Raw genomic sequence first — 13,064 nt, forward strand, 5'->3', positions numbered from 1 at the left:
AGTATTAGAGGAAATAAAGGCTGAAAATTTCCCAATTTCCATGAAAGAAATGAATGCCCAAGAAGTACAATGTACCCCAATCAGAATAAGTCAAAGTAGACCTACTCCAAGATACATACTCAGAATGTCAAAAGTCAATGATAAAAAGAAAATTCTAAGAGCAGCAAGGGAGAAGCAAACCATCACACACAAGGGACGCCCAGTAAGACTTATTGTGGATTTCTCATCAGAAACCACGGAGGTAAATAAATAATTAAAAAAAAAAAAAAAAGAAACCACGGAGGTGAGAAGACAATGGTATGACATAATTAGGATACTACAGAAAAAAATTGCCAGCTGAGAGTTATTTATCTGGCAAAATCATGCTTCAGATATGAAGGTGAGTTTAAAATATTCACAAATAAACAGAAACTAAGAGTTCATAAAAAAGAATTCACCTTTGTACCTTTCTTCACATTAAAGGGAGCCTTATAACCCAGAAGACAAAGACGAAGGCAGGAGAGAGAGGCTTGAATAGCAGAAAGGATAACCAAAAATTTTTTTAAAACCACAAAAATAAGATATGACATATAAAAACCCAAAGAAGGGGAAGCGGACTTGGCCCAGTAGATAGGGTGGCTGTCTACCATATGGGAGGTCCGCGGTCAAACCCTGGGCCTCCTTGACCCATGTGGAGCTGGCCCATGTGCAGTGCTGATGCGCACAAGGAGTGCCCTGCCACAGGGGCACAGGGGTGTCCCCCGCATAGGGGAGCCCCACGTGCAAGGAGTGTACCCTGTAAGGAGAGCCACCCAGCGTGAAAGAAAGTTCAGCCTGCCCAGGAATGGTGCTGCACACACGGAGAGCTGATGCAGCAAGATGATGCAACAAAAAGAGACACAGATTCCCATGCCGCTGACAACAACAGAAGCGGACAAAAAGAACACACAGTGAATGGACACAGAGATCAGACAACTGGGGCGGGGGGAAGGGGAGAGTAATAAATAAAATTAAATAAATCTTTAAAAAAAACAAACCCAAAGAATAAAATGGTGGAAGAAAATAATGTATTTATAGGAATATCATTGAATGTGAGTAGATTAAACTCCCCTTTCAAAAGATATAGGCTGACAGAATGGATAAAATAACATGAGTCATCCATATGCTGCTACAAGAGACTCACCTTAGACTTGGGGATAAAAACTGGTTGAAAGTGAAAGACTGCAAAAAGATACTCCATGGGAAGCAGCTGTGGCTCAGGACTGAGCTCCTGCCTACCACATGGAGGTCCATGGTTGAGTTCCTGGTGCCCCCTAAAGAAGACAGGGAGTTGGCATGATGGGCAGGTACGGCAAGCTGACACAAGATGACACGAGACTCAAGAAGAAAAAACATTATGAGAGATGTAACAAAGCAGGGACTGGAGGTGGCTCAAGTGATTAGGCGCCCCCTCCCACATCAGAGGTCCAGGGTTCAATTCCCAGTGCCTTCTAAAGACACAGCAAAGTGCAAACAATGAGGGGGTAGGAGGGAAGTAAATAAATAAATCTTTAAAAATAAATAAAGTAAATCTTTAAAAAAGTTACTCCATGCAAACAGTAACCAAAAAAGAGCAAATCCTGCTCTTTCCTTTTCCCCCATTCTTGCTTTCTCCTCCCTGTTCTTGCCTTTTCCCCCCTGCCTGGAACATCATGCAAGTAAAACCTGGGCATTTGTAATCTGTAATAGGGAATTGTAGTCTGTAAATTAGCCCTCTTAAGCACTCTGCAGTCCCTGCCTCTCTACCTGGGACCCATGATCTGTTATTTTCTCCCATTTCTCTTCTCACCATTCCTTAATAAATTACTGTCCTAACCAAAAAAAAAAAAAAAAAGAGCAGAGGTAGCTACAGTAATATCAGACAAAACAGACTTTAAATGCAAAAAGTCACAAGAGATACAGAGGCCATCATATATTAATAAAAGGGACATCCGACAGGAAGAAATAACAGTCATAAATATCTATGCACCCAAGCAGAGTGCACCAAAATACATGAGGCAAACTCTGGCAAAACTGAAAGGAGAAATAGACATCTCTACACTTATCATTGGAGACTTCAACACATCAGTAACATCATTAGATATAACAACTAGACAGAAATTAAAAAAGGAAACAGAACTTGAACAAATTGATAAACAAGCTAGACCTAACAGACATATAGAGAATGTTGATTTCCAAATCAGTGAAATATTTTTTTTTCTCAAGTGCTCATGGATCTTTCTCCAGGATATTCCATATGTTAGGTCACAAGGCAGGTCTCAATTAATATAAAAAGATTGAAATTATACAAGGCACCTTCTCAGTTCATAATGGAATGAAACTGGAAATCAGTGATAGACGGGAAAGGGGGAAATTTGCTGATATGTGGAGGCTAAACAACACACTCCTAAAAATTCAGTGGGTGAAAGAAGAAATTGTAGATAAAATTAGTGAATATATTGAGACGAATGAAAACAAGAATACAACTTATCAAAACTTATGGGATATAGCAAAGGCAGTGCTGAGAAGGAAATTCATAGCCTTAAATGCCTATATTTAAAAAGAAGAGCTCAAATCAAAGATCTAACTGAACAACCAGATGCTTTAGAAAAAGAACAGCAAACCATTCCCAAAGGAAACAGAAGGAAAAAAACAATAATGATTAGAGCAGAAATAAATGAAATTGAAAACACTAAATGATAGAGAAAATCAACAAAACAAAAAGGTGGTTCTTTGAGAAGGTCAATAAAATTGGCAAAAACTTAGCTAGACTAATAAAGAAAAAAAAGAGAGAAGATAATAAATACAATCAGAAATGAAAGGGGGGAAGTTACAACACCACAGAAATAAAAAGGATCATAAAAGGAGGTTATAAGAAACTGTATGGGGAAGCGGACTTGGCCCAATGGATAGGGCATCCGCCTACCACATGGGAGGTCCGCGGTTCAAACCCCAGGCCTCCTTGACCCATGTGGAGCTGGCCCATGTGCAGTGCTGATGAGCACAAGGAGTGCCATGCCACACAGGGGTGTCCCCCACATAGGGGAGCCCCACAAGGCGCAAGGAGCGCACCCCATAAGGAGAGCTGCTCAGCATGAAAGAAAGTCCAGCCTGCCCAAGAATGGTGCCGCACAAACGGAGAGCTGACACAGCAAGATGACGCAACAAAAAGAAACAGATTCCTGGTGCTGCTGGTAAGGATAGAAGCGGTCACAGAAGAACACACAGTGAATGGACACAGAGCAGACAACTGGTGGGGGGGGGAGGGGAGGAGGGGAGAAAAATAAAAAATAAATCTTTAAAAAAAAACAACAAAAAAACAGCATGGTATTAGCATACAGATAGACACATTGATCAGTGGAATAGAATTGAGAATCCAGAAATGCTCACATCTACAGCCAACTGGTTTTTTACAAACCTACTGGGTCCATGTTAATGGGACAAAACAGCCTCTTCAACAAATGATGTTGAAAGAACTGGATGTCCATAACCAAAAGAATGAAATGGACCCTCTATACAAGAATAAACTAAAAATGGATCAAAGGCCTAAATATAAAAATCAGAACCATAAAACTACTATAAGAAAATGAAGAGAAATATCTTTAAGATCGTGTGGTAGGTGGTGGTTTCTTGAATCTTATACCCAAAGCATGAGCAACAAAAGAATAGATAAATGGGACTTCCTCAAAATTAAACACTTTTGCACCTCTAAGGACTCTGTCAAAAGGATTAAAAGACAGTATATGCAATGGGCAAAAATATTTGGAAATCACATATTCAATAAAGATTTAACATCCCTGATACATAAAAAAAAAATGTTACAACTCAACAATAAAAAGACAAACAGCCCAATTAAAAAATGGCAAAGACTTGAATAGACAGTTGTCCAAAGAAGAAATACAAATGGTGAAAAAACACATGAAAAATTGTTCAACTTCACTAGCGATTAGGGAAATGCAAATCAAAACTACAAATGAGATATCATTTCACACCTATTAGAATGGCCACTATTAAAAAGATAGAAAACTACAAGTGTTGGAGAGGATGTGGAGAGACAGGTATGCTTATTCACTGCTGGTGGGAATGTAGAATGGTATAGCCACTGTGGAGGACTGTTCGGCAGTTCCTAGAGAAGTTGAATATAGATTGCCATGTGACCTGGCAGTACCACTACTGGGTATACCTAGAAGAATTGAGAGCAGAGACACGAACAGACATTTGCACACAGATGTCAAAGTGGCGTTGTTCATGATTGCCAAACGATGGAAACAACCCAGGCAACCATCAACTGATGAATGGATAAGCAAACTGTGATGTATACACAACAATGGAATGTTATGCAGCTATAAGAAGCAATGAAGTTGTGATAAGTATAATAACATGGATGAACCTGAAGGACATTATATTAATGAAACAAGCAACACACCAAAGGATAAATACTATATGATAGTGCTGTTATAAACTGAATATATTGTATAAACTCATGGAGTTAATAACTACAATATGCGTCACCAGAAAATAGTATGAGGTTAGAGAATAGAAAGCTGAGGGTTAACTCCTGCAGAATTAGTAAAAAAAGTTGTTTGTTAATCTTTGGAAATGAAAAGGTGAAAGCACAACATAGTGTTTTTAACTAGCAGTGCATTTGGGTATGACAGTGTTTGAAAGGCAAAGCCTAAGGTCATGTATATTACTAGAAGGAAAGCTAAAATATGTAACATTGGGACTGTAAAACATAGTAAAACCTCATGAATTATGAATATGATTAATATTGCACATGTAAGACTGTTTTTCTTTGAAGTTGAACAAATGTTAATACTATAAAATGTTAATATCAGGTGAAAAACAACAACAACAAAAAACATTATTCTAAGTAAAAGAAACCAGACACCAAGTACTACGTATTGTAGGATTCCATTTATATAATATGTAAATATAAATTAATTTATAAAGATGGAATTTGATTAGTGGTTATATAGGGCTGTGGAAGGATAGAGGGATTGAGAGGTGACTGTTAAGGTGTGTGGAGTTTTTCTTTTTGGAGTAATGAAATTGTTCTAAAATTTTTTGTGGCAATGAATGCACAACACTTTGATTATTCTAAAAGCCATTGATTGTACACTTTAGACAGATTGTATGGTAAGTGAATATATCTGAATAAAATTGCTTTAAAAAAAGAAATGAAATTAATTCCTGGGCCAACTTTTAGCAATTCTGAGTTAGGTCTGGGGAAGAGCCTATGAATCAGCATATTTAACAAGCATGAGATGGTGGAGAGGCGGTTGAGTCTCATGTAGATGGTTCAATAAGATCACATCGTGAGAAATACTGCTCCAATAAAATAAAGTTAATCCTCTGACTGTGCATTCAAAGCCCTCTACCCTCAGCCCATCCATTTCAATCTTGTATTCACTTCTTCCCAGCTCCTTGCTGCTCTCCTAATGAGGCATGTTCAACCTCAATACAAATTCTACCTCTTTACTCATATTGTTCCCTCTCACTGGAATTCTCCACTTCTTAACCACCCCAACACATTCCATACAATATAAATACAACGCATCCTTCAAGGCCTGTGCAAAGTCTACTTCTCCCATGAAAATGGCCCAATTCCTCTTTCCCATGCTCATACCTTTTTCTTCATGTTTAAGGTAGTGGCCATTATATTACATGATTTATCAGTTATATACTGTCTTATGAGACGTGAGTAAAGTCTGCCTTATTTGTGTAAGCCTTAAGTGGTAAGAACATGTCATGTTTATTTATCTCCAGAGCACCTAGCATCATAGAAACAAATAAAGTAAACACTGAATTGCGTTAAACTACTCAGTGATTAAACCTCAGTTGTATTTATTTATCTTCTCATTTGACAGTCAAAAAAGGTGAAGTAGAGTGTCTCATAAGGCTTTTTAACAGCTTGGTAGGAAAAACTCATGAAAGACTTGATAAGATTGGGCTAGATCGTAATGCATTTCGAGGGATCCTGCACAGCATATTTGGAATGACTGATGATATACTGATGAACAGAGGTAAGAAATCATAAGAGACTGAAATGGGTTAAGCTGAGATATGGCAATTATATATAGTAAATATTATATAAATTTTTGTCAAAGACTTTAGCTTTTTCAACGCCAAAGTAGAAAGCCATAATTCTGATAGTGTTACCAATTAAAGCAGTAGGTGGTTGGATTGTAAAGATGGTTTTTAATACAAGCTCACCCATAATTTCATATCTCACAGATATACTAGATATACAGCTTTGAGAGATAATCAGTAATGAACTAAATAGGCTAGTAGTGTTGTTTTATATATATATATATTTTTTATTAGAAAAGTTGAGTTTACAGAACAATCATGCATAAAATACAGGATTCCCATATACCACCCTATTATTAACACATTGCATTAGTGTGGAGCATTTGTTACCAAGCAGTGTTTTTTAAAAAGATAAACATATGCTTTTAATCATGATTATCTTTGGATATCATGGACATGTAAATTATTAAATGCTTTCTTTTGCCTTATAAAAATTAAGAATGTATCAGTCAGTACAAAAACATTCATGACTCAATTGGGAAAATTCAAAGAAAAGATAGAGAAAATTTGATTCCATTGGCTTCAGTAATAGATTTTAAAAATTTATTTTTATTGTGGTTGCATGTATATACCATAAACACTCCCATTTTTAACCATTTGTACAATTCAGTGGCATTAATTACATTTACAATGCTGTGCTACAATCATCACCACTTGCTACCAAAACTTCATCACCCACTACAGAAACTCTCTACTCACTAAGAACTAACTCTGCATTTCCATTCCCCTAGCCCCTGGTTACCTTTATCTAATTTCCGTCTCTATGAATTTGCTTATTCTAGATATATCATGTAAATAGAATCATACGGTGTTTCGCTTATTTCACTCAACATTGTGTCCTCAAGGTTCTTCCATGTGTAGCATGTATCAGAATTTCATTCTTTTTTATGTCCAAATGATATTTTACTGTGTGTACATTTTGTTTATCCATTCATTTGTTGATGGACACCTGAGTTGTTTCCACCTTATTGCTACTGTATATAATGACGCTATGCACATTGGTATTGAAATATCTGTTTGAGCCCCTGCTTTCAATTCCTAAAAACAGGATTACCAGGTCTTATGGTAGTTCTATGTTTAATTTTTGAGGATCTGCCAAACTGTGTTCCACAGTGGCTGCACCATTTTATAGTCCCAGCAACAATGTACTAGGGTTTCTCTTTCTCTGGATCATCGCCAGCACTTGTTATATTCTGATTTTTTAGTAATAGCCATTTAGAGGGTATGAGGTGGTGTTTCACTATGGTTTTGATTTGCATTTCCCTAATGGCTAATAATGTTGAGTACCTTTTCAGGTGCTTATCGGCCATTTGTTTATCTTCTTTGTCCTTATTATAATTGGGTTGTTTGTCTTTTTGTTGTTGATTTGAAGGAGTTGTATATTTAATCTGTACATTAAACCCTTATTAGATATATGGTTATCAATTATTTTCTCCCAGTCTGTAGGTTTTTTTACTTTCCTGATGCACAAAAGTTTTAAATTTTGATGAAGCCCCATTTATCTATTTTTATTTTATTTTGTTGCTTGTGCTTTGGGTGTCATATCTAGGAATCCATTTCCCAATACAAGGTCCTGGAGATTTCTCCCTATATTTTAAGTAAGAGTTTTATGTTTTTAGATTTTACAGGTAGGTTACTGATTCATTTTGAGTTAATTTTTATATATATGCGGTAAGGTAGGTATCCAACTTCATTCTTTTCCATGTGGATACCTGATTTTCCCAGCACTATTTGTTGAAGAGGCTATTCTTTCCTCATTGATTAGACTTAGCACCTGGTCAAATATCAATTGGCCATAAATGCATGGTTTGTTTCTGACCTCTAGATTCTATTCCATTGGTCTATATATCCTGTCCTTGTGCCAGTATTATACTGATTTGATTACTATAGCTTTGTAATATGTTTTGATATTGGAAAGTAAGAGTCCTCAGACTTTGTTTTTCTTTTTGAAGACTGTTTTGGCTATTTAGGGCCCCTTTCCATTCTATTTGAATTTGAGGGCTGGCTTTTCCATTTCCGGAAAAAAAATAAAAAGGTTGCTGGGATTTTGTTTAGGATTGTGTTGAATCTGTAGATCAGTTCGGGTAGTACTGTCATCTTAATATTAAATCTTCCAATTAATGAATACGGAAAATCTTTCCATTTATTTAAGTCTTTAAATTCTATGATGTTTTGAAGTTTTCAGTTTACAAGTCTTTCACAATATTGGTTCAATTTATTTCTAGATATTTTATTCTTTTAGATGCTGTTGTAAATGGAATTTTTTTCTTTTTGGATTTTTAAAATATACAATTTGTTAAGCTTTCCATAAGTATACACCTATGGAACAATGCACCACATTAAAAATAATTAGCATGTCTTCCACTCCCCAAAGACTAAATAATATTTCAACTTATTTTCTATAGGAAAATACTAAGATTTCATTGGTAGTTTAAAAAATAATGTGTTATTTTAGTAACTTAACTTTAATTAGGTATTATGCAAACTTTTAGATTTTTTTTGCCATTTTATTTATAATAAAAATTGGTATTATCACATTGATTAGCTCCATGGTTGATTTTCTTGGCTCACAGTAACTGTATAAAACATCACAAATGAAGTTCATCATTGTTTATGAAAGAGAATGACTCTTTTCTTTCTATTAAAAGCTGGGAGAAAATATTTCTTCCAGTGATTTTGGTTCTTGCAAAAAAAACTATGTCAAAACCTTTGTACCCCCTCATTTTGGGAGGAAAGTTTTTCTAATTATACATACATACTGTTGAATTATATAGTTCTGAGTTACAACACACATGTTCTTTTTGTTTCAGTGTTTTTTGCATTTGACAAGGACAATGATAATTGCATAAATGTAAAAGAGTGGGTTAAAGGGTTATCAGTGTTTCTTTGAGGGACTTTTGAAGAAAAGCTGAAGTGTAAGGTTTTTATACGTGATTACTACCTTAGTATACATATTGTCAATTTTGTATTTAATGGAAGCTTAAATATTTAAAAATTATAAAATTGGTGTTCTCTAAAACAACCATGCAACAATAGTTCACAATGGCTTAAAAGCAGATGAAATGGGTGGTAGAACTGCAAGGTCATCAGAGATTCCCCAGCCCAGACTCACCAAACACTTCTTCACTCTGTGGTTCTGTGGTGCACGAATGCCATCAAGATGCTCCTTTGGCCTAAGGCCCAGTCTAAGAACAGCAACTTAGAGTCAGGGTATGTGCCAATGGCTGAGGTTTCTAAGGCTGCTTCTGGGATCAGCAATAAATGAACCTTGACATCTCAGAGGCTACAGAATGTGAAAGAGCAGTGCCATATCACTTATGGGACCTTCCTTGTTTTTTCATCAGAGAAAATGTGAGGGGTTGACACAAGAGGATTTACCTTAACCACTGGGAATTAATACTCTAGTGTTAAAGTTGGTTTTGATGAAGAGAAGAGAAAAGAAAAAGCAAGAAGGTTGAAGACAATGGAAGCCCAAAAGGGAGGTTGGTTATTAATGGAACTTCCTAATGTAAAAGATTAGGAATTCCAAAGACGAAAATCTCCCAATTTACAATTTTGTCTACAAATAGTTCTTATTTCACCTTACTTGTACAAATTGGCGTAATGCATATTTCCTATGTTTTAAATCTCTGGTGTCAAATACTGGTTGAGTAACCTTGGAAAGAGAATAGGAGCAATTTTAAATAGTTTTCAAGGGAACAAAATGTTTAAGGCATTAAATTGCTGAAGAAAAGACTGCAGAGTTCTGTATAAATATAATACACATTTTTATCCCTGGTTTTTTCACTTGAATGTGAATTTGGGACATTTAAAATGAAGATCCCTGAATTAAATGCACATTTTAAATGATGGCAACATTTTAAAAAATCAACTTTCTGTCACACTTATGAATTTTTGTTTGTTTTGTGCCATTTTTTTTTCCTTTTTAACTTCTTTCCTTTGGTATATTTTTCATGGGATAATATTCAAATGTTGTAACAAACATTAAAGTTTATTGCAGTGTTTTTATATAAAAGTCTCCCTGAGAAGTTAAAAGCTAAATTTCATGAATCTCAATTCATTGTGGCAACAATGATGTTTTATGAAAATGATTGTGAAGCTGAATGCAACTGTACTTGGTTGCACAGTATTACATTATCACAAAAATGTCTTTTCTAATCCCATTTCCTAAAAATGGTTCATACACAAATATATTAATTTGGGGAAAATACTACTTCTAGCAGGATTGTGTTGCAAACTCGTACATATGCTGTAGACTGGAGAAACTCAGCAGAAAGACAGAGCTAGTCTGATAACCCTAGAGTTTTATTCCTGGTCTTAATGCTTTTGCTAAATCATTATCTGGACTGAAAACTCCATGAGAGCTCCTTCATTACTGTAATCCCAGGACCTGCGTAAGGACATTTGTTGGATGAATGAGTGAACTATGGTAGTACCTACACAGTGAAATGGAAAACACTCTCCAGGGAGACATTAACAATTTTGTATAATGCAAATGAGTAGGCCCCAAGGAAATGATGGACTTATTTTCCCAGTATACTGAAAAATGTTTTTTGTCAAGGACATAATGAAATGTTTATTTCTTTTTTGTACTCTATGTAAAAAGAAAATCTTCAAATTGATCCATACATGTGTATACATGTATGTGCATAGATGTACTGGATTATCAACTGTTTCAAAACTTACCTCTTTTATTGCAGCTTCATAAAATTTTAAATTTCAAAATCAAGAAATCATAAGCCTTTCTTTCCACAGTCCGAGAGGTATTTAAATCTTGTAGGAAGAAATGTAACTTTATTCTAAAATTTTGCTACCATATAGCAGATTAAGCCATTAATTGCATGCTGTATAAATTGTTTTTAAACTTTGTTATATATTGAAATAACTAAAGAGAAGACTAATGACATTTTAACTGTTCTTATAAAAATCATAAAAATTTTTATGCCCTGAAAAGTCTGTTTTGAAGTTTATTATTTGAATGGTGATCGTTACATTTCTCGAGAAGAAATATTTGACATGTTGAAGAACAGTCTACATCAACAGTCATCTGAGGAAGAGACTTATGAAGGAATAAAAGAGTTGGTTGATATAACACTGAATAAAATGGTAAGAATGAACAGCTGCAATTCATTACACTCATCATGTTGGGTAAAGTCAAAGATGAGGAAATGATGTATTTTCCTCTATAATCAATGTAACCTCCATAAAGGTAGGGTTTTTTGTTTTGTTCTCTACTCTAGCCAGTGCCTAGAACTGTGCCTGACTCTAAGTAGGTGCTCAATAGGTATCTATTGAATGGCTGGTTAATTGAAGTGAATTTTATATATGAAGTGAATTTTAATTTTTTTATTTAAAATATTTTATTACCAGTAAATTGGGGGAAGGCCAGACTTAATTCATGTACAAGTGATGCTACTCTAGTCTGTCTTCATCACCTCACCCCTCTAATTCAACTAAACACTCATTATAAAAAGATAACATAATAATAAAAATAGCGATCATGATAGAGTGCTTACTATATGTAGGCCCTTCAATGGAGCTTTAACATGTGAACTCATTTTATCCTGGAAACAATCCTATGAAGCAGAAACTATAATCCACCATTTGCAGATGAGAAAACTGAAGTACAGATAGGTTAAATAATTTATTCAAGGTCACACTGGGAAAGGGGTGCAGAATTGGTCCTTCAATGAAACCTACAGTACCTCTTTATTATGGGCATTGTGACTTAACCCCTTTTCTTACTGTGACATGTAATTGCATTCCAGTGAGGTTCTGTGGGTCTAGAGCATCCCAGGCCTGGCTCACCTACATTATTTTGGAGTTAGGAAAGAAACAAAGAGGGCAGGGTGGGGTGGGGGAGTCAGGAGGGACGGAGGGAGGACTACTTCCTCAGTGTCTGAGATTCAGCGAACGGACACCAGAGTTAGAACTTCTGTTACAAGTATTCTCACTAGCTGCTGAGGACAGAGCACTTGAGAGACAGTATGTTCCCCAGTACCTGCCCACCCCCTTTTCTTGTTTGAGAGGAAATGTAATGGAGTTGACTTTCTAGATTCAACTCTTAGCAACACTTATTTAGTTATGCTTAGAAGTTAAACTAGAACACATCAAATCAAATCCAAGCTCAATTAAACAGTTAAAAGCATGCATAATCTACCCCTAGCCCTGTACCAGATAACTTAATTTCCCATAGAACACTCCAATTTGCTCCATTCCAAGCAAGTCTGTCTTCTTAATGACTTAGACACCTGCTTATTCTCATAACTAAGGTTGGCCCATTCTGCATTTCCTTCACATACCTCTCCACATCCATAGATCTCAATCATCCTTAAAGACCCAGCAGTGGTCTGCAAGGCTTTTTTTTCTCATGACTCTAGCCCATCCTGAACTGTTAGCGCTGTAACTCTCAGCACCTCACTCCTTAACAGAGCATCTTCACTTTTATCCTTTTAGATTGCCAAGTAAAAGATCCTTTGAGGAACAATTCTACTAAAAATTAAACTTGAAAATTACGGCTTATTGCACTTGTTTTATCATAAAAGCAATATAATAATGAGTTTCCTAGAAAGGACAGGGCCACATTTTATATTTCTAAGATAACCGAGGTATGACTATTAGAATAACAGAAATAAAGTGGCCTCTGTAAAAAAAAATATATATATATGTTAATAAACTTTTTTGTCTATACTAATTGCTATGAAAAACTGAAAATTTTATTATTTACCGAGATATCATCTTCCCCCGTAGGATTATGACAATGATGGCAAGATATCTTTTGCAGACTTTGAAAAAGCAGTAAGAGAAGACAGACTTTTGTTGGAGGTGTTTGGACCCTGCTTACCAGAAGCAAAGGTAGAGTTACAAGTGCTAACAGCCCAAACTGATTAAGGGAAAATTTAAGCAACTTTGTAAGCGTAAGATAAAGGTCAGAAAAGTAATACCTGCTGGATAACCTCTGTAGGGCCTCAGCC

The 13,064-nt window shown here is 35.7% G+C and overlaps 1 protein-coding gene across 1 annotated transcript in view; it reads left to right on the forward strand.

Annotated features, from left to right (window-relative positions):
• Positions 1-13,064, forward strand: part of LOC139436096 (calaxin-like) — a 28,039-nt gene that overhangs the window by 13,245 nt on the left and 1,730 nt on the right. The window contains exons 2-4 of the mRNA XM_071215171.1: positions 5,868-6,023; positions 11,045-11,196; positions 12,841-12,945. Coding sequence (XP_071071272.1) covers positions 5,868-6,023; positions 11,045-11,196; positions 12,841-12,945 — 413 coding nt within the window. The remainder of the gene's footprint in view (positions 1-5,867; positions 6,024-11,044; positions 11,197-12,840; positions 12,946-13,064) is intronic.

The sequence above is a fragment of the Dasypus novemcinctus genome, chromosome 5 (assembly GCF_030445035.2).
Source record: "Dasypus novemcinctus isolate mDasNov1 chromosome 5, mDasNov1.1.hap2, whole genome shotgun sequence".
In the NCBI taxonomy this organism is placed as follows: domain Eukaryota; kingdom Metazoa; phylum Chordata; class Mammalia; order Cingulata; family Dasypodidae; genus Dasypus; species Dasypus novemcinctus.